The sequence below is a fragment of the Stegastes partitus genome, unplaced genomic scaffold (assembly GCF_000690725.1).
Source record: "Stegastes partitus isolate 25-593 unplaced genomic scaffold, Stegastes_partitus-1.0.2 Scaffold685, whole genome shotgun sequence".
Classification (NCBI taxonomy): Eukaryota; Metazoa; Chordata; class Actinopteri; family Pomacentridae; genus Stegastes; species Stegastes partitus.
This window is the reverse complement of record NW_007578416.1, coordinates 200,465-226,951: the sequence shown is the minus strand read 5'-3', so window position 1 is coordinate 226,951 and position 26,487 is coordinate 200,465. Positions and strand designations below refer to the sequence as shown.

At 41.6% G+C, this 26,487-nt stretch overlaps 2 protein-coding genes across 2 annotated transcripts in view; both read left to right on the top strand.

Annotated features, from left to right (window-relative positions):
* The window catches only part of hydin (HYDIN axonemal central pair apparatus protein), a 98,610-nt gene extending 78,224 nt beyond the window's left edge, over window positions 1-20,386 (top strand). The window contains exons 63-92 of the mRNA XM_008290584.1: window positions 298-543; window positions 818-1,050; window positions 1,158-1,306; window positions 2,059-2,254; window positions 2,477-2,576; window positions 2,968-3,207; window positions 3,415-3,557; window positions 4,686-4,910; window positions 4,992-5,152; window positions 5,980-6,074; window positions 6,263-6,491; window positions 7,556-7,756; window positions 7,836-7,962; window positions 8,251-8,416; window positions 9,576-9,723; window positions 9,894-10,092; window positions 10,200-10,421; window positions 11,189-11,358; window positions 11,465-11,663; window positions 11,958-12,110; window positions 12,190-12,360; window positions 13,090-13,199; window positions 13,410-13,632; window positions 14,691-14,900; window positions 15,018-15,181; window positions 17,457-17,607; window positions 17,690-17,920; window positions 18,020-18,244; window positions 19,506-19,787; window positions 20,177-20,386. Of these exons, the coding sequence (XP_008288806.1) occupies window positions 298-543; window positions 818-1,050; window positions 1,158-1,306; window positions 2,059-2,254; window positions 2,477-2,576; window positions 2,968-3,207; window positions 3,415-3,557; window positions 4,686-4,910; window positions 4,992-5,152; window positions 5,980-6,074; window positions 6,263-6,491; window positions 7,556-7,756; window positions 7,836-7,962; window positions 8,251-8,416; window positions 9,576-9,723; window positions 9,894-10,092; window positions 10,200-10,421; window positions 11,189-11,358; window positions 11,465-11,663; window positions 11,958-12,110; window positions 12,190-12,360; window positions 13,090-13,199; window positions 13,410-13,632; window positions 14,691-14,900; window positions 15,018-15,181; window positions 17,457-17,607; window positions 17,690-17,920; window positions 18,020-18,244; window positions 19,506-19,787; window positions 20,177-20,386 (5,579 nt within the window). The remainder of the gene's footprint in view (window positions 1-297; window positions 544-817; window positions 1,051-1,157; window positions 1,307-2,058; window positions 2,255-2,476; window positions 2,577-2,967; window positions 3,208-3,414; window positions 3,558-4,685; window positions 4,911-4,991; window positions 5,153-5,979; window positions 6,075-6,262; window positions 6,492-7,555; window positions 7,757-7,835; window positions 7,963-8,250; window positions 8,417-9,575; window positions 9,724-9,893; window positions 10,093-10,199; window positions 10,422-11,188; window positions 11,359-11,464; window positions 11,664-11,957; window positions 12,111-12,189; window positions 12,361-13,089; window positions 13,200-13,409; window positions 13,633-14,690; window positions 14,901-15,017; window positions 15,182-17,456; window positions 17,608-17,689; window positions 17,921-18,019; window positions 18,245-19,505; window positions 19,788-20,176) is intronic.
* A 2,116-nt stretch (window positions 20,387-22,502) lies between these two features.
* necab2 (N-terminal EF-hand calcium binding protein 2) overlaps window positions 22,503-26,487 on the top strand; it is a 198,025-nt gene continuing 194,040 nt past the window's right edge. The window contains exon 1 of the mRNA XM_008290582.1: window positions 22,503-22,829. Within this exon, the coding sequence (XP_008288804.1) occupies window positions 22,503-22,829 (327 nt within the window). The remainder of the gene's footprint in view (window positions 22,830-26,487) is intronic.

The following is a 26,487-nucleotide window of genomic DNA, read 5'->3' as shown; positions in this document are numbered from 1 at the left end:
TTATTATTATTATTATTATTACAAGGTGCTTTGACTGTCAAAACATGTAAACACAGAGACAATCAAGCACGACATAAAGCACAGGGAGACATAGCAGATTGGTCAAATAAAATAAATAATAGAAATGATGATGAAAGGTTAAATGAATAATTACCTAGAATAGGATGCATTTCAAACAAAGAATCAAGGCCGTTTAAAAATTGAAGAATAAGATTGAAGATTAAAAGTTAAAAATCAAAGATTAAAGAATTAATTAATTAGATTAAATATTATTAATTATTTTTGAAGTTCTCCCAGTTTTCCCTCCTTCCTCTGATTCTTCCATGTGTCCCTCCCAGAATCGCCTCACCACAGGGGTGTTCTCAGTGTTTCCCTGCACAGGGACCTTGCAGCCTGGGTCTCAGCAGAAGGTGACAGTGGACTGTGTAGCTGAACAGCTGGGAAGCTGGAACCAAGGTCTGCTTGTTGACATCAGTGGCCGGGACCCCTCAGACCACCCCGATGGCATTCCTTACAGACTGCTGGCTGAAGTCTGCAAGCCAGGTGAGAGCAGAAAGAGTCTTATTTGATTAGTGAACCTGACTGGACTGTGACTTCATTCCACATGGCTCGTTTCCAAACACGCTATATGCACGAGTTCTCCAAATGTCACTGTGCACTGGCTGTGTTAATATTTACAGGGTCTACATCAAGGGGGGAAAAAAGTGTTAAATGTTAACCATTCTCCACCTCTGGCTGGTCCTATTACTTCAACTAATATTGTATCTAATTCAGTTTTTTGTGTGTGTGTGTTTTGTTTTTTTTTTCTTTCCCCCAGGTATAGTGTTAGACATGGCCTCCATCTTTGAGGAACACCATCTGTGTCACAGCAGCAGCCAGCTCTCCTCTGAGCAATTTTGCAATGCTGAATGCATTTATGTTCTGGAGGAGAACAAGTTTATATTCAACAAAGTCCTGGTGGGACAAACCGCTCAGGCTCGCTTCAAACTCACCAACAACAGCAAGGTGTCCTGCGTGCTCAGCTTGGCCATCAAATATGTTGGCGCTAAGGTAAGATGTTTAAAGCTTTGTTGTGCAGCTATACAGGACTACCACTGATTGTGGTACAGTAAATGGCAGTTACATTAAAGGTCAAACTATTATGTATTTCCTTACAGACATCTCGAAACATGGAGGTCTTTGGTTTGTCTCTTACAACACTGAGCATTCCCAACCAGTCACAGGCGTTTGCTGTGGTCACCTTCACACCTCAGGCAATGCAGCTCTACCGTGCTGTCTTTGAGGCCACGATTGAGGGAACCAGCAGGTAAATACAGTAAAGTTTATACTTGTAAAGATCATGTGTATCTTGGCAATCTGGAGCTATGGAATATGGAATTATTGAAACACATGCGTCTGTCACAAAAAAACAAAAAAACAGCCATGCACTTTGGTGCTTTTATACATCTATTACAGGTCTTCTGGAAATATGACAAAATCTGCTGGTCAAAAATATACATGCTTTGGAAGAGAGAAGTTAAGGCCTTCCCAAAAGAGACTTCCCAAAGTCCTGACTTACACTCTGTTAAGGCATCGGTGTCAGAAAGCCAACATATTTAGTTGAACTGCACCAATTCTGTCAAGAGAGGGGTCAAAGATACAACCAGAAACTTGTGAATGGCTGGTGAATGCCTAGTTGAATTAAGAATGGCTGAATGGACATTTAACCAGATATTAGCATTACTGTATGTATATTTTTGATCCAGCAGATTTTGTCATATTTCCAAAAGACCTATAATAAATTAAGGAATGAAGCAAAATGTGTGATTGTTTTTTGTGACGAACACACGTGTTTTAAATACTCCATCATAGAAAATTCAGTGTTATAAGAGTCACTGGAAACTCAAAGTTGTAATGACATACATTCCCTTTACAAGTGTATAAACTTTTGTTTCAAACTTTAAACTGCATTACTGTCTTTTTTCCATTTTTTCTCCCACTGCTGTGATTATAGTAAGAGAATAGAACCACCTTTTGTTTTGTGTTCTTGTCCAGCGTTCGTCCCAGCGATGTATCCAGAACGACACCCACAGTCAAAGGCAAGGTGCTGGAGTTCGACCTGATCGGAAAGGGAACTCTTCCCAGCGTGTGTGTGGTGCGTCCGGCTTTGAGGAGCTGCGACGGAAACCCAATGCTGCAGTTTAGACGCGTGTTGGTAGGACGCAGACACACCATGCCCCTGGTGCTGCTCAATGATGGAAATATTCCAGCTCAGGTGAGAGGAAACACATTACTCTGCCCAGTTTTACATCATAATAAGAAAACGAAACTTCAAAATTTTCTGTATATTCTTCCTGTATTTTTATTTTCACTTGCATCAAATACAAATAAACCAAAAACATTTTAGATATATTACATATTTATAATGCCCTTATGATCATAACACAGCCTGGGAAGGATTTTGTGAAGAGACGTGTTTTCTGAAACTGTTGTGTAGGTCCAGATTGAGATGCTGGATAAACATGATGCTTTCGCCCTCAAAGCTGCTCCTGGCAACACTTGCAGCTCCACACAGATTGACAGCATCACTGCCTCAGGTAACACTTCAACCAATAAATGCTGTAAAATGTACCTCCTCTTCACTTGAATAATTCATAGTTACACGTATACTTTAAGACGTCAGTATTCTTTTCACTTTTGCTCAGTTCAGTTCCCATGAACTCGTGCTGCTGTTATTGCTGAGGCTCTGTGTTTTAGAATCTACAATATATCCCAGATGTTAATTTCTCACACTGCTCTTAAGTCTGGACCCTCATAGACTTTAACACACTAATGTCAACCATAATAATTTGTTGTTTTTATATTAGTAATCCAGTGGAATAAGCACATAGACAGTATGTGCAGTGTCAGTACAATTCTGTCCTGATGTGTTTTACTTCTGTCTTGGGTCACTTGTGTCAGAAGAATCCTCTTCTTCTTCCTCCGCAGAGCATCAGGTGATGCACAGAGCCACTCTGAGGCTGGATGTTAATGAATCGGTGGAGTTTGAGGTCTGCTTCTGCTCTGACAAACCCCTGAGTGTCAAGACACAGATGTCCCTGCAGGTGGAGGACAACCAGTACAGCAATACCACGATACAAGTGACAGGAGAGGCCTACCAGGAACTCGTCTCTTTGGATAACATCAACCGGTCATCGCAGGAAATGGATCAGGAGGAGGACGAGGAAGGTATGAGAAGAAGGGAGGGCATGGGAGTGAATAGGAGAGAGGGAGACATATAACATGGTAGAAATAGAGAGGAAAAGGTGTAAAGTGTACAGCAGGTATTTCAGAAGTAGCTGCAGCCCCCTGATTGTGAGAATTGCTGTGATTTAGTAAAACAGAAGCTTGTTTTCTCTCCTGAATTGAACTAAAAGGCATATTTCTCTCTTTTAGATAATTACGAGGTGCTGAATTTTGGCGACTGCCACGTAGACTGGCCATACCAAGAGAGTTTCACCATGACCAACCACGGCAGCAGCCAGGTGGTGAGGTTTGAGTGGCATCCAGGTGGACCCCATCTCGTCTTTTCACCGCAGGTAACTAAATAAAGGAATGCAGATTGTAGAAACACTTAAACGTGGGTCAGACGTGGAGAGAGAGGGTTTTTTAAGCACTGGTTCATCTCAGCAAACTACTGTACATTAGTAAAAATATATTACATGTATTCATTTTAATAAATAAATGCCAATCTATCAACCCTAAATGTATTAATATGAGGTGAGATTACTAAATACTTCATGTCACATACAACCATTGGCAGATCAATTACACAGCTGTTGTTGGGCAGAGACCTATAAAAGGCATCACCCTTTACCAAAAGATTTATCGTCGCTTTCTCATTGTTAGTTTTTTTCTCTTTACAGTTGTTTTGTATCAGTTTGCAGTTGTTTTTTCTGCCTTTGTAGTCATTTTGTGGAATTTTTTGCATATGATTGTAGTCGTTTTCTCTTCTGTTGTTTCACACAGAGGCTCAGGCTCAGTGGTCTTGGGCCTGTACAGAGTAGACAACTTTAATAATCCATCCACAGTCCACATGACATGTGATAATAAAAAGCATGACAGTTGGTACACTACAGTTTTCAGAAATGCTTTAACTTTCCAGCTGGGATTGTAGAAATGTCAATTAGCAAACAAACTGACTCCAGTGACTGGAAACTATTGGTCAACTCTCCCACAGGCAAACCAGCTCATCATCCTAAAAAGCATCTTTAAATTGTGAAGTTCTCTGTCAATGTGTTTCTGAAGTCGGTTTTTGAAGTGATTCATATTCATGTGAAGCTAAGAAGTTCATATTGAATATTGTTTTACTCTTTACAGTTCCTGTATTATGAAGATTAATGAACAAAAGAATTAAACTGATAAAGGTTTTCAGATACTACAATTTACTTCTGATCTGGTCCCAAATTGTACAAGTAACAAGTTTCACGTTTTTTGTTGTTGTTTTGGGTTTTTTTTTAAATCATATTAACAAGCTATTTATCACCTTCTATCAACTTGATGTGTACCCTGTGGTTAAAGCTATAAATGAAAAACTAAAGTATATGATGTATGTCATATTCTAAAATGATATTTTAAAAAAATAAACTTTTTAATGTTTGCTTTGGTAAATGTTTGGCTGTATTTGATTTTTTAAAAAGACTCTGCTTGTTGTTTCATTTTTTTAGGTGGGTCACCTTCATGCTGGTTGTTCGAAGGAAGTGACTGTCACCTTTAGGTCCAGTCAGCCAGCAGCTCTGAGCAGAGAATCAGTGAGATGTAAGATTTGTCAGGTGGAGTTCCAGCAGCCACTTGAGCAGGTGGCTGACTGGGACGACAGGAAGAGGACGGTGCAGTGGCTGAGCTCCTCAAAGCAGGCTTCAGATGCACCTCAGCAGCCTGTGCAGAATAAGGTAGTCGTGGTCTCTCGGTTGTTGTGCTGTAGTGACGTGTGGGTGCTGCATATGTTCATTCACGTGTTCGTTTGCGTGCAGGTGATAAAGACAGATCCTGAGCCCAGCTGCTCTGTGGTCGAGGGCTCTCAGTGGGAGTTGGATTTGCGTGTCAGTGCAGTTTGTGACTATGCAAAGTTCAGCTGCAACACCGACACCATCCACTTCAAAGACACCATGCTTTACCAAACCAGGCTCCACCAGTAAGTCAGACTCTGTGTGCAATAAACTGATAGATGGAACATCAAATGGACATGTTACCATGGTAAAACAAACTAACAAACAAAACGACCTGAATGTAATGTACAATCTATACAGTACAGAAAATGTGCAGTATGTGGATAAATGCAAATCATTTGTGATGTAAAAAATACACAACTGGCATGTATCATATATTCAGTGTGCAAAAAAATGGCTTGCATATCTGAATTATCAACATAACATAAAATAGAAAACAGTAAGTAGAAACATTTGGAGTCTCAGAATATATGTAGCATTATGCACAGAGGTCAACATTTGCACCCATCAGTTTTGAGAGCATCCTCACGTACGTCTGTCACTTTCTGAATAGTGTCTATTTCACTCATAATGATGGAGCTGGTCTTCCTGATGAGTTTATTAATCCTGGTCTTGTGTGCTGTGCGAGTGTTTTCTCTCCAGCACATCACAACAAAGAGCACAGCAGTGGCCTTCTTAAAAAATGCAGAGAGCTTTGGCCCTTCTTATATAGCGCCTTAATGTGGAGAGCCAGTCCAGGTTGTTGTCCACCTGTACTCATCCAATTTTTGAATCAACAAATAACAAATAAATTTGTTTTTGGACTTGTACTTTTCAGATACAAAGTTATAAAACTACTGAAGGTCAATACAACAATATAGGTTGAACTGTACCTCATGTCATGTAGCTTAAACTCCCTTCCTGTACTCCATGCATTTTAATTCAGCAGTCACTGTAAAATCCTCTATTAATGAATGTCTATCCTTTTATTGTGTGTTTGTGTGTGTGTGTGTCTGTGTGTATGCACATTTAGATTGCAGATAGTGAATGAGGGCAAAGTCAGAGTGGATTTCTCCTGGCAAGTCTTCATGGATCCAAACAGCAGCACTGTCAGCCGTGACCAAGGAGGTACTGCACACATGTTTTTGTTTGTCATTAGTTTAACTTATCAGTGATGAATGTGGCTTTGAATATCACCTTTAACTGCTCTTCCTGTACCATTATGTTCCAGAACTGGACATGTTATGTACTTGTTATGAATATTTTAATGCTTTAAAGGAAGGACTTGTAAATTGAACATGCACTGTCTGTAACAGATGGGACTTCCACCCCTCGACCTGGCAGCCGGTCAGCAGGATCGCGGACTGGATCTCGACCTTCCAGCGCTCTGGCTAGCGTGATGTCTGTTCTGACGGGGAACCTCGAGCTGCCTCCTCTCAGCGTTGAGCCCAACTTCGGCGCCATAGAGCCTGGAGCCACACAGAACTTCAGCGTTTGCTTTTCACCGCTGGAGGTGGCCCAGTTTCAGGGCAGACTGTTGTGCAGGTAAATTTAATGCAAATGTAAAACTTTAAATGCTAATAAGGGCTCTTACACTTTGTTGTAAAACAGAGACAATTTACAGTTACAAAAGGTTTAAGCTGCAGCTTGTGGGTTAGACTATTATTACTTAGTGAAGTAGTCACACAGCATTAAAGATTAAATTCATTTTCACCTGAATTCAAACGCTATGTCCAATGATCAGGGCAGCAAAAGATAACTACATGGACCCTCATATACAAAGAAAATAATAAACATGATACAATCAGTCACCCTCCTTAAGAATTAAGATGTTACTTACCATCTGTACATCCACTTTTCACAGCAGTTCTCAGGTTAAATAATAATAATAATAATAAATAATAAATAATTTCTACTGTACTGCTGATTCTAATTGAATATTATACCTGTAGCGTGTCTGCATTTTATTCTCTAATTTATTTAACATTGACAGTTATAAGGTATTTGAGTCCAATGACCAACTTAAGTTTTTAGACTGGCCTTCACAAAGTCCTGACCTAAACCTCATCAAGACCCTGTAGGCTGTCATGAAGAAACAAGTGTGTGTCAGAAAGCTAACAAATTTAGTAGAACTGCATCAAGTGTGTCAAGAGGAGGATCAAAGATACAACTAGAAGCTTGTGGACAGAAACCAAAGGGGCCCAAATGAAGTGGACATGGTCGCTTAGACCTTTACCCAAATATTAGCATTACTGTATATCTTTGACCCAGTAGATTTGGTCACATTTCCAGAAGACCTATATTATAATTCTTCTGAAAGAAGCCAAATACATAATTGTTTTCCGTGACCAAGACGCATGGGTTTTATTTCAGTTCAATAAAAAAGAACAGAGAACCCAATGGTGGCAACGGTGGGAAGGAACAAAAAAAACAACCAAAAAAAAAAACCCTTTAATGGGAAGGAAAGAAATGATTTGGCTTTAATTATATATAGGTTATAGGAGTCAAATACATGGTCTTTACAAGTGTGTGTAAACTTTGTGTTCACAGCTGTATTGCTAGTTTTGATACCTATTTCTTATGTCTGTTTGTGTACATGTTGCTTCCAGCATCTCCAACCTGCAGAATGGGGATGAGGCCCCCAGTATGTCAGTGTGCGGCCGCAGTGTGTTGCCCCACTGCCACTTTGACCTGGAGGACTCGGACTACATCACCGGAAACCGCCGCAACCCCGAATTCAGGAGCCCTCTGGACCCCAACACCAGGGTTTTAGAGTTCAATGCCATCGGAGTGTCTGCACCAGCAACAAGGTAATAGAGGAAGAGATAAGAATCTTTCAGTTCTGTCTGTGTGAACCCTAATGTTTTATGTGTGTGGTTTCCTCTGCAGATCTTTCAGTGTGGTGAACCCAACCAGTAAGCCCTACTTATTCCAGTGGAGGTGTGAGGACACAGCTGGTGGTCTGTTCAACTGTCTCACACCGTGTGGAACCATCCAATCTGGGAATAAAGTGGAAGTAAGAATGGAAATTAATGCACACAATCAAGCGGTCTTAAATCATAGAGGAGTGGTGATGTCTCATATAATTTCTCCTCCAGTTTCCTCCAGTTTGTCACCTTGTCCTGCCTCCTTTATTGCATATTATATATTATTATGTTTCTTTCTGTCTCCTTGTTTTAACCTTTTTAATCATCACTCTACACTCTTCTTCCCACTCCTCTGAAACTTAATCCATCTCACTCTCCTACTTACTTTTTTTGAGCTGTTAATCATCCCTACTTCTCTGTTCTGTCTGTGTGTGCAGATGTGTTTTGAATATGCAGCTGAGCAGCTGGATGCGATGGAGTCACTCTGGAGCTTTGTGATTGAGACTCTGTCAGTGTCTGTTCCCTTCCTGTTTGTGGGAACAGCTAGAGAGCCACTCGTTTATCTCGACAGACCTCATCTTGACTTTGGAGAACTGCATGTTGGTACGTAACACTCTCATACATGCGAGGTGTGGCCATTAAATAATAAGAATAATGCTGCAATTCAGTTTTAACCACTGCATTCTGTTCCTCCACGGATCAAAGCAGAGCAGCAGATCTTCCTTTATTTGTCTCTGAAGCTTTGTTGCTTTTTTCGTCACTCCTGGATTAGACTTGAAACAGGTTCCCTGAGTGCAGACCTGATTTTAGGGTAAAGAGAAAAAGTCACATGGTGCTAAATCAGATGGAAAGAGAGGATGGTCAAGTACTGCAATGCATTTCTGGGCCAAAAACGGCTTCACTGAAAGAGCTGAGTGTGCTGGTGCATTTTCCTGATGAAGGATAAAAACCATTTTATCGCAGCTGTGGCCTCTTTCTTCTGACCCTTTCTTGATAAGTTTCTGGTTTGTAATAGTGTTGCTCCATCATTTAATGGCCACACCACATACACAATGGCATGCACTTTATGAATATTTCTTCTTCTGGTGGTGACATTATGAGGAAGTTTGCATATATCCTTTGTAGTTCAGAGCATATTTGTAATTTTGAAGGTTTTTATTGGTTTATTTCGATGATATCCACACAGCCCTGGCTGGGGTTAAGGTTTTGTTCAGTGTAAAGAAACATCAGTCATTGTCATCTAAAACTAAAGCATGTGCACTGATTTGCAGTAAAAAGAACTGAATCTGGTCATCCAAAAAATACTTTATGCATTGACAAATATAAAGTTTTCCCTTTTGTAGGTGATATTGAAACTAAATAGGCTCATAAATTAGACTTTGCAGCATCTAATTCCACAATTTGAACAATGAATGGTTCTGAAATGAGGTTTAGATGAATCACACATAAATATTGAAGCCTACTTCATTAAAATGAAACAAGCTTAACTCTATGTGTCCATAAGAGCAGTATAAAAGGGAGCTGATTGTTAAAATCTCTGGTCTCATAGTAAAACAGCACATTTATGCATTAACATACTGTTAGTGGTTTTAGAGTTCAGATCAGAACTACATCTGGATTCTAAAATGGGGGTTATCAGCAGATGTGTAGTGACACTGGTTAGTTGCTTTTAAGGACGATGAATGAATGATGTATTCCACTCTAATGTATGCTCTTATTCGACATGCTGTGCAATCAGTTGTGTGTGTATTTTCCTGCACAGGTCATAAAGCGGAGCAGACAGTAGATGTGGTGAATGCAGAGGAGGAGCCCTTCCACTTCACTGTCCTGCAGTCGTCTCTTCTCTGTGAAGACCAGCAATCAAGCCTCAATGTGCAGCCAATGACTGGCACAGTGGCACCAAAGGACAGGTTAATGACCCTCTAACATACAATAAATACAAATTATTGTTAATACTTTGATAATAATATGCCATACGGATTTTTTTCAGGTTAAAGACATTGATGTTTATGAGGCAGCTGTACTGTTCTGTCAAAGAAAACTGTGTATCTGTCAATTGGTTGTGAACTCTTTGATGCAGGTTGCCATTGTCAGTGTCCTTCACACCTTCCTTGGAGGGAAATGTGAGTTTCAGACTGGTACTGAGGGTGAAGAGGAAGTCAGAGCCGCTCACACTGACAGTTAAGGCCGACTGTTTCACCATGAGCGCTTCTGTTCAAGTTCAGAATCCAGACGGAGGCCTCAACGAGAACCACCAAGACCCTCTAGACTTTGGGAAGGTCGGCACAGGTTCCCTCTACAGACACCCATGCTGACATGCACAGCCGCACGCCTTCATATGTGAACTTTAAATGTGACATTCACCTTCCTGTGTGTCTGTTTCTAGGTGGGGATTTCAGAGCAATCAGCCTTTAATTTCCTGGTGTCCAATCAAGCAAAATTCACCATGGAAGTGAACTTTGACCTGACGGGTCCCACAGAGCTGCTGCAACACTTGGAGGCAAAACCACAAAATGGTACTATTGAGGTTGGAAAGCAGCTGCAGTCAGCACTGTTCTTTAGTCCACTGAAAATGTGCAACCTCCGGGACATCGGACTTAATATCAAGGTATTGTGGGTTGTTACAGAGGTAGCAGAGCTTTAAAGGATCTGCAGGGCTTTTTAATCCAAAATATAAGTTTTTGCGAGTAGTTTGTCTTTGTCAAGCTAAGAAAGATTGTCTTCGTGTGCAGCCATAAATAATTGGTTAACAGTGATACAGACTTTCCCCTAGTTCATGTTGCTGTTTCCACATTTTCTAAAGCGTAGTGAAAACAACCCAGTCTGCTGACAAGATGTGGCATTGTAAAGCTTTAACACATTTTTTGTTTTTTTATTTTTTATTTCATCATTTGACTAAGACACAAATACCAAGTGACAGTATTATTGAACTAGACTTTTGCTTCATTGGCTTAAAACCTTCAAAGCAAACCAACACCCCATTTACTGAGCAAAAACACAAAGAGAGACATCTTAAACTTTAGCTGGTAATCTTCAAGGGGTCTTTTCATGTCCAGGGATTTTTCTGGCAACCCTCAAAGAGGTTGTAGACGCCTCTCAAGGAGGTTTCAGTCAGCGCCAAAGGAAAATTATCAACACCTAGATGATAAGAACTGAGAATACTTTTTTTTTTAACCAGTGTTGTTAATTGGTGTTTCATTTACTCAAGCATGATAGACATTTGTGTTTCAGAAACAACAGCAAAATGTAGCTTATTATTAATCCCAACACACTGGCATTAAATATAATCTGTAACTGTGAATTGTGTTTGGTTAGTATGTAGAACTCAATCATAGAGTCAGTTAGGTTCTTCTTGTGTATTTCTCATCTCACCAGGTGAAGTACGGGCCAACATTTGCCTTCGCCATCAAAGGCAGAGCTGTGGCGCCTAGCCTTGAGTTCTCCTTCACCAAGTTCAACTTTGGCAAGTGCTTCCTGTACTGTCCTGGAATGGTGCCGCCATCCCGGACTCTGGTGATAAGCAACAAAGGCAAAAGGGACGTCAGGTGTGTCTAATTCCTAACGAAACTGTGTTTTTTATCCACAATAATAGTGTGTAATCTCCAGTCTAAAACCAACCATCTGGGCTTTTTTTTTTTTTCCTCCCCTCAGCATCCAGTGTCAGTTCAAGAACACTGCTTTCCTTGAGATGGACTTCCAGCCAGATGTTTTGTCCCCTGGTGCTGCGATGGAGGTACCGGTCACCTTCTGTCCTCGTGAGGTGTGTCGATATCACGAGAAGCTCACCTTCATCATAAGCAGCTGTATCACAAAACAGGTGGACGTATTGGGACAAGGCATTGAGATGAAGGTGAGATGGAAGACTGTGTGTGTGCTGTTTTTTTAATCTGATACTGACAACAAAATTATATGAGCTAAGATTGCCTCTTTGGGAATACTACTTTCTGCATAGATGCAATACTGCCTTCTAGTGAGAGAAGCTAAACTGGATTGAGAAGTAACTGCAACAGCTTGTTTGTAAACGCTACTTTAACCCAAGACTTATGGCCATTAAATATGTCTAGTTTTAACATTTGACCACTGTACAAGTCTGCTGTAAAATCTATTAAAATCAAGTGTATTTAACATCATTATCCTGCATCAGCTGGAAGTGGAGGATCCCAAACAGAAGAAGGTGAAACTGGGATCTCTGACTTTGGGTCAGAAGGTGAAAAAACAAGTGGTTCTAATCAACCGCAGCAGTTTAGATCTTTCTTTCATCCTGGCGCTCAACACAAACACACCTCTGGATCTGAAGGTTGGCAAAACACACACACGCACAATGATAAACAGCGGTCCACTGAGGCAGCGCCTACTAATACCTCCCTCTCCTCCAGGATCTGTCTTTCAGGCCGGCAGGCGAGCTGAAACTGAAATCTAACGGCGGCTCGTGTAATGTTGAGATCCAGTTCTCACCTCGTCAGCACGTTGCTCCCTTCACTGCCGAGCTGCAGGCAGAGTTTTCAGGCTTGGTACACCCCCTGCTGACCATTGAAGGGTGCTGCCAGGTAGGAACTGGAGCACATCCAGTAATTTCATGAGGCAAACGATGTTCTTCTTGGCTTTACCTGACAAGTATAAAATTGTAGGCTTATTGATGCACTATTCTCATAACTACTACCCATACATGTGTCATTTAAAAACAAGTTCTGATTGTTTTTTAGATAAGATAAGACTTTGTTAATACCGAAGGAAATTCTTGTGCCAGATGTTGCCCAGAACGAATCAAATAACATAACAGAAAAAAGGCAGTGCCTATCAAGTAAAAAAGTAATAAGATATAAGTATACATTGCTGAAGTATAATAAGTAAGCTAAAATACGACTAGAATATAACACAGAAAGTAAGGCGACATTAAAACTGAGCTAATACGTCACATCATACATGATAATTAAATATTATCCATGAAAATTAAATATTGCAACAAAAAATGAGAGGAAAATTAAATATTGCATGTTAAATTGACAATGTTGTACATGAAAGTAAAATATTGCACATATAGTCAAAATGTTGTGCATGAAAATGAAATATTACACTTGAAAATAAAATCTTGCCCCTGAAAACTTAAATGATAATTAAATATTGTACACTACATTGACAATATTGCACATGAGCACGAAATGCTGCACATGTAATACGAGTGACTTCTTATATGATCTTGTAACAAACATGTTTTCTGTGGACTCTGTATCTTGATTAAAGTTATATTAAATACTTATTCTATTTTAATCTGTGAGGATGTGGAGGTCCTGCTGGACCCAGACCACCTCTCCTTTGGAGCTGTAGTCCAGCGCTGCCAAAGCAGAAAGAAGATTTCGATGAGGAACACTGGAGACTGTGGTGCCAGGTAAGGTTAGATCCTATAAAGTGTATTATCCAGTGTGGTACTTCACTGGCTATCTGAGTCAAAGCTGAAATCCCCTTTAGACTTTATGAAAAACATCCACAGCGATGCAGAAATACAGTCAGTTGTAACATGCTCAGAATTCTCCACATTTTCCGGTTGGATTTCTAAACTGCTCTCTGCGTTTTACTCTCCTCTCCACCGGATTACCAGGTTCCAGTGGAAAACAGAGAACTTCCCTGCAGAGTTGTCCATTAAACCAGCTAAAGGATACATCAGCCCCGGCATGGAGGTTCCCTTAGACGTGACTTTCGCCCCCGTGGAGCTGAGTAATGACACCAGATATGAGAACTTGTGTTGCTTTGTGGAAGGATCCTCCTCCGCCATCACGCTCACCGTCACAGGCTCCTGCATCGCCGCCTCCACCAGCAAAGAGGTTTGACTGAAGCCCTGTTTTTGTTCAGATATAGTGTGTAATAAAGCAGAAAAATCTACATGATGCATTTCATTGGTTGTGGGACGTTTCCTAATTTTGAGGATTTACAAGCATGACTTTTTCCTTGCTGGGAGAAAGCATATTTCATCTTAATTACCGGCGTCTTAGTTAGATTTTAATTATGATTACCAACATAAAGTAAAGAAACTGTCATGCACAATGATGTATGATGACTCCTGGTAAATTTGTTTAATGAATACAATTGTAGTGTCTTAACCTTAATTACTCAGATAAATTTGTGGCTTTAATCTCCATTGGAAAGCACTTTGGCTCAGTGGCTGTTGTTTTATATGTGCTATATAAATAACAGGGACTTGACTTTACACATTTTACATGCACAATAGCACGAGCGGTTAGAGAGTGTATCTTTTTTTTTTTTTTTTTTACAAAAGCAGCAGTAGCAAGAGTGGCAGGGTGCCATAACAGCTATAGAGCAGGTTTAAATTTCCCGTCCCAACTCCAATATTTCCTCAACAAAGAGACTTCCAAACGTATTCATAAAATCACTGTGTATCTATATATCACACGTAACACGTCAATGTAACTAAAAGGTTTTTACACTTGAAAAACTAGCAGTTTGGGAATTTGGGTATTGATTTTGGTGCTTTTCCAGTGGGCAAAAAAACCTAAAAGCTGCCTTGTCAGCGGTGCAGCTTCTCTGTGCAGGGATGGTTAAAGGCTAGCGTCAGATAATGTGAGACATTGATTTGGCTCACTTGGAACAGGCTGTTGACAGATTTAAAGATGTGCAAAAACTTTCAGTCGCTTTCAATTAGCTGAGTAGCTCTGCGGTCTGAGGAAATGCTGTGGAAAAGTTGCGATGCTGTTTTAAAAATAAGTTGAAGCTGTATTGTAATTATTTTATTATAACAGCATAAATAAGTTTTTCTGTGTCCCATAGAGACAACGACCTAGATTCCTACATTTGTTATTTCGGTGTTGTTGTGCTATCTATTGCGTAATTGTCACACCTCATTCTGCCCTCTTTGTATCTCCAGGTGCTGAATTTTGTTTGCCCGGTGCGAAGCTCTCACACCCAGACACTGTCGGTGCTCAACCCCACAAACCAGCGCTGCAGCATCACACCTGTGATTGAGGGCGAACAATGGAGGGCTTCGCCTTTTGTGGCCCTCGAACCCAACCAAAACAAGACTTTCAAGATCACCTACCAACCACTGACCATGACTGCTGATGGAAAGAAACACCAGGTGGATAGAGCGACAACATTGTCACTCCATCAGTTAATTGTGCATATTTTTAATGCATTTACAAAGTACTTAATCTTTGACATGAACTTGATATGTTCCACTTTCTTCCTTCCTCAGGGATCAATCTTTTTGTCCTTCCCCGATGGGACGGGCATGCTGTACGCCCTGCAGGGAACCGCTGATCCTCCCAAAGCAGTAGACACCATAGTGCACGAGCTGCCGGCCAAAACTCACCACACGGAGCTGCTGCCTGTTCACAACTGGCTCTCCAGGCAACAGCGGTAAAACACACACACACACAGCTTGAAGTGTTTTAAACCATGCACCACAACATTAAAACCGCCCGCTGTGTAGCTCCCCAAACATCCCTGACCTCTTAGGGCATGGACACAAGGCCTGGGGGTGTCCTTTAGTGTCTGGCACAGAGACTTTGGCAGCGGATCCTTTGGGTTCTTTAGACTGGGGCCCCACCGTGATTCGGGCCTATTTCATTCCACAGATGCTCGATTGGGTTGGGATCTGGGGAGTTAGGAGGCAAGATTAACGCTTTGGGCTATTTTTCTCTGAGCCATTGCTGAGCAGTTTTTGCTGTGTGGCAGAGCTCATTGTCCTGCTGGGGGAGTGCTGCAGCCATGAATGGAGTGTGTTTGGTCTGTAGCAAAAGTACGTGTCAAAGGCACATCCACATGAATGTCAGGGCCCAAAGTTTCTCATCAGAACATGTTGGCTTGCAGAAAGAAGGTCGCCAGTTCGTGTCCCGGTAGGGGCACTGGGATCCTTCGGCGTGGAGTTTCCATGTTCTCCCCGTGCAGCGTGGATTCTCTCCAGGTTCTCCGGCTTCCTCCCACACAGTCCAGAAACATGTTGAGGTTAATTGGTGATTGTAAATTGTCTGTAGGTGTGAATGTGAGTGTGCTTGGTTGTCTGTCTCTAAGTGTAGCCCTGTGATAGACTGGTGACCTGTCCAGGGTGTCCCCTGCCTTCACCCTGAGTCAGCTGGGATAGGCTCCAGCCCCCCATGACCCTAGTGAGGATTAAGCGGCGTATAGATAATGGATGGATGGATGGATGTTTTTGGACTGTGGGAGGAAGCTGGAGAACCTGGAGAGAACCCTCGCTGCACAGGGAGAACATGCAAACTCCACACAGAAACATCCCGGGCGTCCTAACTGGCAAACTGGGGATCTTCTAGCTGCGAGGCAACGATGCTAACCACCGATACACCTTGCAGCTCCCCTGTAGGCATCCCATGACTAATTACATTCCTCTTAGTCAATTTGATTTGATTACCCTTTATGTTGTTTATGCATAAACAGCAGTTACAGTGCGACATCAGCATACATTTGGATTTGTGTGTCGAGCCACCTGGTGAATGAAAGTTCAACATTCACTCTGTTTGCTCAGTTTTTATTTCCATTTTTTTCTGCAGAAACTATCTGACTCTTCAGCTGCTAGATGTGCCATCAGCTGGTGTCTATCTGTGTCTGCTGCCTAAACTGCCTCTATGAAAGCAGCAAGAGTTTAAAAAACACATTAAAGTTCTAAACCAGACAGCTAAACAAAGAGTTGAAACTTGCTGGAAAGCTCCCTAAAGCCAAGAGGAGCTGCAGATTCAACCCGCTTTCACATTGCAACTGCTTTTATTCCCAAATTCATTTAATGTATTTTTGTATTAATTAAAGGCCAGTGTTGAACACTTGACTCGAGCCGAGTGAAGTGAAATTCACTTTTTTTTTTTTTTTTTAATTTTCTGTATTTTTGTGAAAAATAAAGTGGAGGGAAATAATCTTACAACTTTAATTGAAGCAAACTTTTTATCCTGTGCCAACATGGGAGCAGGTAGTTTCTGGTAAATCATGCAATTAAAACTAATGATGAAATGAATAATAACTCTATATGTATAGCACTTTTAAAAACAAGGATTTCCAGAGTGCTTTGACAGACAGTTGAAGAGCAGGATACCCAGATGATAAGATAACGGTTAAGATAAAGTTTAAAAAGAAATACAACAGAAACAAAGCTGCGTAACAAAATCTGTTAATATTATTTAACTCACTATTATTTATATAGAATCAGAATCAACTTTATTGACCAAGGTTGTACACACAAATAAAGGAATTTGACTCCAGTGAATCTTAGCGCTCTGTGTACTGTAATCAGAAAAAAAGAATAAGGTAAAAAATTGAGGAATAAAGAAATAAAGTAGATCAATAAAAATAAGAGCAATATAAACACCTATAAATAGCAGCATTTACACTGTGCATTTAAAGCAACAGCCATCGATCGAAAGGGATTTCCAGTAGAGGAATTTGGTTGCCGCTCAAAGACACCACAATTTTATTTATTATATGAATTTAACTGAGTAATTTAAGAGTCTACAATCCAAATTTACCTGACTAATTTGAACACTAAGGTTAACACTCTACATTAATATCTGTAATACAGATGAACCTGACTAACCTACAGTGTTATATTTGCCAACAAATTACCTGCCAAAGTATATATGGAAACCTAGCGGTGTACAGTGAGGTCATAAGTGTTTCTGTGTGTTCTCAGGTTTTGTGTGCTGTTGGAGACGGTGAAGCCGGACAAACCAGATCCTACAGTCGTCCTCACGGGGCTCAAGTTCATCGACGTTCCTGCTCTTGCCAGCAGAGACTACGAGATGTCTTTCTTTACATACAGAGAGGGACAATATAACACCAAGGTTGGATCACACTCACGTTTGTCTGACCACATCTGGACACATTTCTGAGCCTCACGTCACGCTTTAACCCTTTGTCCCTCAGGTGACCTTTCGTAACGAGGTGACAGGCGAGTACTTGTTCTACCTCGTTACCTTCAAAGCCACATCTCCAGGAGTCCTGTCCACCATTGAGGTGGCGACTGCTGTTCGACGCACCGTCTCGGGCGCAGTGGAGGTGGAGAACCCCCTAACCACACCTGTCTGCTTCACCCCTGAGTGTAAAAGCCTCGACATCAGTGTACCACCTCAGCACACCGTGTCGGGACAGTCCAAGGTGGATTCTGAGTACATCTATATTACAATAAAAAAAACAAAAAAACAGTTTGACCACCGACAGACTCAGACTGTTTCTATGTTTATCTGCTCCCTTTAGGGTGTTTTGAGGTTTGAGTATCAGCCTCTGCAGGCAGGCGAGTCGACATCACGGCTGACTCTGTCCAGTAATGAGCTGGGCTTCTTCCACTACGACCTGCTTCTCAGAGCTCTGCCTCCGCCGTCGGAGAAAACAGTGCATTTCAACGCTCTACTGGGCAGCAGCCACACCGTCCTGGTCAAGTTCATCAACCACTCCCGCATCAAAACCGAATACGCCTGTTTGGTAACAAAATATTTCTCTGCTCGCAATACAGTGCTTTCATCGCAGAAGTCTAAAATCACCTTCAGCATCTTTTTATCAGTTCTTCATAACTCAGAAATGTAGCTGAATAGAGACAAAGGTGGAAGTTGTATTTACTTTAAAACACTAAAGGAGAATATGCTTTGAGTTTCTTAGTCCTTCAGTCTTTGGACTAAGTGCTTCAGTAGAAGGCAACTGAACTTTTTTTTTTTTCTGGTTCTTGAAGATGTTCTACATCTCATCCATTAGGTGTCTTTATTTGTAACTGACTGGTGAGGAGATGCAGGTATTTATCTTATATATCACCTGGATCTCCCCAGCAGTCAGTTAAGACTGAAGGAGCCACTTTTCTATCAATTTTTCTACAGTTCCGGGTTTTTAAAGACTAGATAAATATTATCTTGTACTTCTGTGATAAAGGCTGACAATGATGAGCATGAAAAAGATAAAGATAAAGATAAAGAGACTTTATTGTCATTGTGCAGAAGTACAACGAAACTTGTGTGGAAGAACACGACAATAGCAGCAGTGCAAATAAGAATAAAAATAAGAATACTAGAAATAAAAATAATTTAAACAAAGTACTATATACACAAAGCATTATATACAATGTCTTGTTAGCATAAGGACCACAAAGTTGCCTTTGATTCAGGATTACTATAACCTGGATGGTAGATAATCTCCACAGACACACAGAGATGTACTGACTTACACTGCAGAGCTCAACCTTTACATTTATAAACCCACACTCCCTCTCTTCACTGGACATCCCCGCTTACATGTTACGAGCTGGTTTTGGTAGCAAGACAGTTGAAATCAAGCTAAAATAACCCATTCATCCTTGACATCTTTATGCCATTGCTGCAAGTGTGCTCAATTTCCTGATATTTCATTTCAGCAGCATTACACTGTTTCAGTCATAAACTAAAAACTGTCCACCAGTGAACCCACACATCACTAAAACCAGGGGTGGGCAATCCTGGTCCTCGAGGGCCACAATCCTGCATGTTTTAGATGTTTCCCTCTTCCAACACACCTGATTCAGATGATCAGCTCATCATCAAGCTCTGCAGAAGCCTGATAATGATCCTGATCATTTGAATTAGGTGTGTTGGAAGAAGGAAACATCTAAAACATGCAGGATTGTGGCCCTCGAGGATCAGGATTGCCCACCCCTGACTCAAATACCTGCAGTGATTTACTCGCTGTCACGTGTTCCCTTCCTACTATCTTTCTGCTCCAGACGGATTGCCCAGACTTCAGCTTGGACAAGAGCGTTCGAGCGTCTCCAGGTTTCCAGGAGGGGTCGGATGCCAGCGTGGAAGTTTGTTTCGAGCCTCATCAGCTGGGCGAAGTGAGAGGCCAGCTCAGCCTGTCCTCGGTAATTGGTGGTGAATACATCTTTCCCTTACACGGGGTCTGCCTCCCGCCGAAAGCTCAGGGTCCGTTCAACATCAAGGCCGGTCGCAGCGTCACTATCCCCTTCAAGAACGTGTTCCCGCAGGCCACAGCTTTCTCTTTTCAGGTGAGGAGCCTGTAGAACTTGTAAAGAGGCCCACGGAGATAACAAGATTGGAACAAAAGTTGAAATGTCTTGTTTTGGGAGAGTAACTGAGAAAGAAAGGGATTAATAAGATTCTAATGCAAACACTATGCAGGCAGCCTGTGCAGTGGCATTACCAAGGCTCATTTTCTTTCAATATTTACACTGGGTGCACTGCCAGCCTGCATGAAGCAAACAGATTTAAATTTAGCCTGGAACAGCTTGCAGAGTGGTGCAAGCTCGCTTTTATACTCTGATGTTTAGAGTAATGTTACTCCTCTTGATCCTGGATACAACCTTTACATGTTCAGCATCTATTCAGTTAATTCTGCCTGTAACGGATGATTTAAACCTAATCATGCCGCTTCTAGGTCAACAACCCCTGCTTTACTGTCAAAGGAAGGGACAACATCCTCCCTAAAAAGACCCAAAACATCGAGGTGTCCTTTGAGGTTCCTCCAGGAGGCTCTCCAGGACCGTGGTTTGGCAGGTTGTCCATCTCCAGCCAGCGCTCCGAGGGCAACCACAAACCCTGCTCATGGATCTATTACCTGAAGGGATACCGCCCCGAGTCAGGTTAAGGACATGTAGACGCACACAGATGCCAAAATGAATCCACATATGCATCCGTTTGGGCTTTTATTGTTTCATTTTATTTGCATTTTTCTTCAGCTACATGTGTTGACAAATTATTTATCCGAGGACTAAACCGTTAATATTAATGTCAATGCCAAAAAATACATGCCAGAATTGCCTTATGCGTATTTATGTGGTTTAAATAATTAGTTCTCACAAATGTGTTCGTAAATATTTAATATTTAACTGAATAAATCCTGCAGAAGCCCAGGCCTGCCATTGCGTACTCATTTCCACATGGGGGCAATCATGTCAAGTGATTTCAGCGCTTCAGTTGACAGGGTGGGCGAGATGCATAATCTACCTGACTTTCCTGCCTTTTTGGTCACTCTGATAACCCGTGTATTAAAGTGTCAACTCTCCAGCAGGAGTTAATTTGTCCAAACCACCCTGTGTGCTGTTAGACACCCGGCACATTGCAGGAAAAGACTCGCTACCCGGCGGAAAGGGCAGAGCTGAGGGAGTCGCTCATTACCAAAGGTTAGATCTGTCACATCACACACGCACACGCACACACGTAAACCTCTAATGAGGCGTTGGAGTGACAGTTGAAGAGACACTCCTTTTACTCCGGGAGAAAAACCCTCTGATCCTCCCTTTGGGACACAGCAAGCAGCACAAGACCGGTGGCCCACACCTCCCGCTGTGGCTGTTTAAAAGGAAGGGAGGCTGTGCAGCATTGCCTTTGTTCAGATTAGACATTAAACCAGAGGGAAAAACAAAGTGGATGTCATCACCTGTCTCACAATTCAGCCTGCTTTTAAGCACTAATTAGCAGTTTTAGGTGGTCTGCAGGTTTATTACAACATGCACAGATGTAATCTGTCTGCTGACAACACCTACACCTACTCTGGTAAAAGAAGACAGTAAAAATCTGGCAGCAAGGGAGCCAGAAAAAATACCTTTAAGAATTAACATTCAATAGCTGTAAAAACCAGTCAAAACAATAGCAAAGATCTATAAAATAATCGTTTTTAGCTGAATAAATACAGTAGCTTAAGTTGCTGCTCTTTGAAGAAGCACCTCAGGTAGAAGCTGCACTGAAGCTCAGTCTTTGCTCGGGTCATAAAAAATAAAATAATCATAATTTTAAAGTCAAATGCTGTAAAAGAATGAAAAACCTTGACAAAAACACAGCTTTTTGATGTGGACATTGTTTTCAGTTTATGCCTGATTTTTTATTTTTTTTTTATTTTAAAGTCAACATGTAAATTAATCACTTTTTCTGTGATGATACTAAATATTATGTGTAATTTCACAAAATAGTGGAAATCTGTAATCGTTCAAAAAAATATTTACCACCTTTCAACTTTTTAAAAAAAATAATGACTATTGCTATCAATATCTGAAAATGTACTATATATTTAGCTGATATAAATACATTAAAAGTAGCCTAATTTTATTCAAATGTTGTTTAAAAATGCCAGTTATGATGTACTAGTTATTATCTGTAATTTTACAAAAAAAAGAGGAAATCGGTAAAATAACAGTAAATTGTTAGAAAAAAACAAAAACAAAAAACATTACAGTTTAAAACAATTATTGTGTTTTTTTTTTGTTTTTTTTACAGAATGGAACCAAAAAAAAATTTTCAACATCTTTTAGCTTTTTTCAAATAATTGCAAATATCTTTTTTGTTATTTTAACTCTTCAAAACACTTTTTTTCTTTTTTCTTCTTCCTTTTTTACAGTGTAGAACAGGAATAATAATTTAAAAAATAATTTTGCACGTTTACATTTTATAAGGAGAAAGAGTGCATTCACTCAGGGCAGTGAGCTGTTCTCTATAAATGTGAATTAATGGAGTGTAATAAAATAATATGAGACAGTAAATTTCACGAAGTGCATTAAAGTCACTATAAGCCTCCAAACCTTGTAAATAACAGCTCCCACTGGATATGCGAGTGTTTGTCGGGTATATAGGTGTCCGTGGGGCTGTGTGGGATGCGTGGGGTGGGCGGTGTGTTTCGGGTGGGTGCTGTGATGTAAGAGGGTAGCTGGGGGGTGGGGGCTCCTCTCTCTCCCCCATAGAGCGCAGCATGAGCGCTCCGCAGCAAAAGGATGTGTGAGCAGGCAGCGCGCTACTGTAGGGACGGAGTCCACAAACTGCTCAACAAAGAACAAGCCAAACTTCGAGCCCAGGAAAGCCGCGAGCAGCCGAACCCCGTAGCCGGTCAGGACAGCGAGTCCGCGACGGCAGCGCAGTCCGGAAACAGCGGCGCCCAGCCCGGTGGAATCGACGGGCTCGTCCGCTGGATCGTCACCAAAATGAGCGACAACAAGAACATCTCCAGCCGGGAGTACGCCTCCAGCAAGGAGGAGGTGGCCGTGGCTCAGGAGCAGTTCTTCGCCCCGGAACCGCGGAGAGGCATCTCCGTGATTTTGGATGTGAGTATGTGGAGGTTCCGGGCGGGTCGGGGCGGGTGTAGCGCGGGATGAACACATCCAGCGAGCGGCGCGTACGGACCGGTGCGGCGCAGTGCGCACTTACGCACGGAGGCGATGTTGCAGATTCCTCCAGACTTGTGGCTCGCGTTCGGCGGAGTAGATTTCACAGGTGAACCGACACTCCGTTGAGGCACGTGGGGTGTCACGGATCAAAGCCCCAGGTGTCTGGACACCCGCAGCTGATTGTGCCTGTCCAAATTTCTCCAAAAATCCGCTGCGCTTTTATCGCATCTTTTTGGGTGAAATTCTCTTAATCCAGACTGAAACTTCCTCACCTGATCCATAAAGCAGTGATCAGCTTCACTTTCAGAGCTGCTTTTACTGTCAATCCAAATAAACTGGTCACACAGCAGCTACACCCAATCCAATTTTATCACAGCTCTTTAATTATTTACACCAATGTCTTACTACTGTATTGGTATCGATCCCTACCTTCCATCTGAATTTTCCCTTCCCCACTATGATGTATTCATTTGATCTGGATTTGTCACTTTGGCAGCCCAGTGTGGCTTCAGGTCCCCTCATCAATGCTATTGAGTTATTTTTCTTCAGGTGCCTCCTAAATGTTTGGCCTGGAGATCTGCTGATGCTGCTTTAATGGAGGGGAGGGGACAGAAAAAAAAGAAGTAGTTCAGCTTCTGCAGAGCCTCTTAAATAGGCTGATAAAGACGGGGATCCATGAAAAACTAATTATGATCTAGACCAGAGGGCCAGTGTATCCTAGTACCCCAGTAAACTAATTCTGTTTGTGTGTGAGTGTGGAGAGGATGGAGGGGGGTGTGTAGCCTAATTTGCTGCTCTTTGAAGAAGCACCTCAGGTAGATGCAGCACTGAAGCTCAGTCTTTGCTCGGGTACATTAGAGCACAGGTACACTGGAGTTCTTTGTGCATTTACTCGGAAACAGTTTACTCAGCTTTCTGTGCACTCTTCCTGCTAGATTTCTCATTTTAGTCATTTTCTGACAAGTTGTTGCTTGTTTCCTATTAGTTGCATGACAGTTGGCTGTCTTCACACAAACACACACATTCAAAAAGAAAAAAGAAAAACCCAAACTGTACAAGCCTCAGACATCAGCTGCAAACTCATTTTGGCATTTTTCTCTCCACTCTGACTTTCCGCAACGCCTTCGAACTTTGAAATGTTAATCGTTTCACCATTTTCCGATATTATTGACCCCCGGCGTTATTATCACGGTGAGGAAGTCTCCACCAAAGGGGCTCTGAGTGATCGCTGTGTGCCTGCAGGCAGTATTTTCCTCATTAGACCCTCTGCTCGCTTGTGTTTCCTCCTGTGCAGCTCTCCGTCTTCATCTTAACCCCTCGGTGCACCTTCCTTGCTATTCTTTAAACTCCTTTCATCCTTTGTCCCTTCCCTTCCCTCCTCATTTCCTCCATATCCTTCTCCTCCTCAGCACCATCCATTCTTAATAAGGTTAAGAGATGGATTGGAACACCCTCCCTTTCCATCTCTGTCTTCTCTTTTGTTGGATCTTTTCAGTTCCTCTCCGCTGCTGTCTCATTTTCTTCTGTTGTCTGTTACAACTCTTTACACACAAACACACCTCCTCCTCCTCCTCCTCTTCTTCTTCTTCCTCCTCCTCCTCCTCCTCACCGACTCCTTTCCCTCCTCTCTCAGCTCGTCGGTCTCCGGCAGAGTTGGCTCTTTTCCGTGGAGTTGAGTGCGCCCCAGGGTGCCACCGGAAAAACAGAACAATGCGGAGCAGCTTGTCATTTGGAGCGTCGCTCGTCTCAGCACTTAATGATTTTCACTTTGGCCTGCTCAGATGGCTGCAGTCGCTGCGTAAATGCACCACTTATTTATAGTTTTAGAAGCCATAAAGCTGTGGCGCAAGAGTCTCGCTATCAGTTTATGTACTTGTACTGGTGCACAAAAACACACATTACTAAATAATTAGTGTGCAAGTTCTGCTGCGTAAACTGGATTCATCATGTTTTCTCGAATTTTAGCCAACTTTGCCTTGAAATTATGTCTGCACCTGACTTCATTTTATTATGTATGAATCTGCAGTTTTTTTGTATTCATTTTTTTTTTGTTTATGGCCAAATGAACTTATTCAACCAACAGCCCAGTACAAATACATTCAATTTACTATTATGACAAGGAAAAGCATAAAATCCTCACATTTCTTCAATTTGCATACAAAAACACATTACTAAGTCATTATTGTGCAAATTTTGTTGTGTAAACTAGTTTTCCTGAATTTCAGTTAACTTTACTTTGCAATTATGACTTCAACTAACGAACTTTGAGTTCTTGAGTGGATGAATCTGCAGACTTTTTGCAATTTTTAATCAATTAATTATTCCTTTTCCCTATATTAAGGTACGAGGACAGTCAAAAATGAGCCCAAACTGACTTATTCAGTCAGGAGCCCATTACAAATACAATCAACTTCCTACTATGATAAGGAAAAGAAAATCCTCACATTTCATTATCTGGAAACACAGATTAGCAAGCATTTTTGCTCAATAAATAAATCACGTCTTGCTGCTTCATTTTCTGCCGATCAACCGACTGATTATACGTTCGAGTTTTAGAGTCATAACATCTGCAAAATTCGACCTTTACATTAACAGTTCATGCGGAAAGTCAGCGAAAAGTCTTGTTTTCTGACAGAGATTTTTAAGTGAGAACATTTACACGCTCTGCTGCACTTCTCCTCTCAAATGTGATGGAAAGGAATCGGTGCACTTCACAGACCTTCACATTTTGTCTGCACGGTGACGTTTAACATCCAACCCTTCAGTATCACTCACTCAGTCCCCGAAGGTGTCTGAGAAGTCGTCAATTTTGTCACTCTTCCACACATTCCTGCAGCATTAATCCACTTCTCTTCCATCCGTGCGCTCCAATAAGCATAATATTTCCACAGAATACGTCTGGAAATGCTGCTCACTATTAGCATTATAAGTTCAGTTCACCTCCCTGCATCTCCCTCTCACTTCTTTCTGTCAGCCTGTCTCCTCATTTCATCCTTTGCGTCCCCCTCAACGAGTCTTTCTCTCCATCTTCCACCCCGTCATTGTGCTGTTTTGTGGCTCTCCTCAGCAGGAACACTTCATATCACACTCTGAAACACTGATGAAAGAACCAGACCTGACACTTTCGGCTCCGCAGGGAAAGAAGCTTTCACCGGAGCTATAAATTAGCTCACGCGCGCAGCAAGTAATCATCAGTCAGCTGTAGATCAGTCACTTTGTTTCTGTGTGTTCTCTTATCTGCTGTCACACTAATAAACTTTTCAGGTGCAAGGCTCCAAACAAGCCTTATCACGCACCGTTACTCCTTATCTGGTAGAAACACACTTTATTCTCACTGTTCGGACTTCGCGCAGGGTGGAATTACAAGTCTAAACACTGAAGGGTTGACTGATCATTTCTATTACCAGTTGTTCACCATCTGGATTCCTTTTTTTTTCTGCAAAGATTTAGATGTTGTCTTCTTGTTTTAAAAAGGTTTAGGGTTAGTCAGCACATTACTATTTAACCATCTGTTAACTCAGCTGGAGCTCAGGATACCCATTTACAAATCTCATTCAAGCAACGAATTGCATCAGCTTCATTCTTGGAATACAGA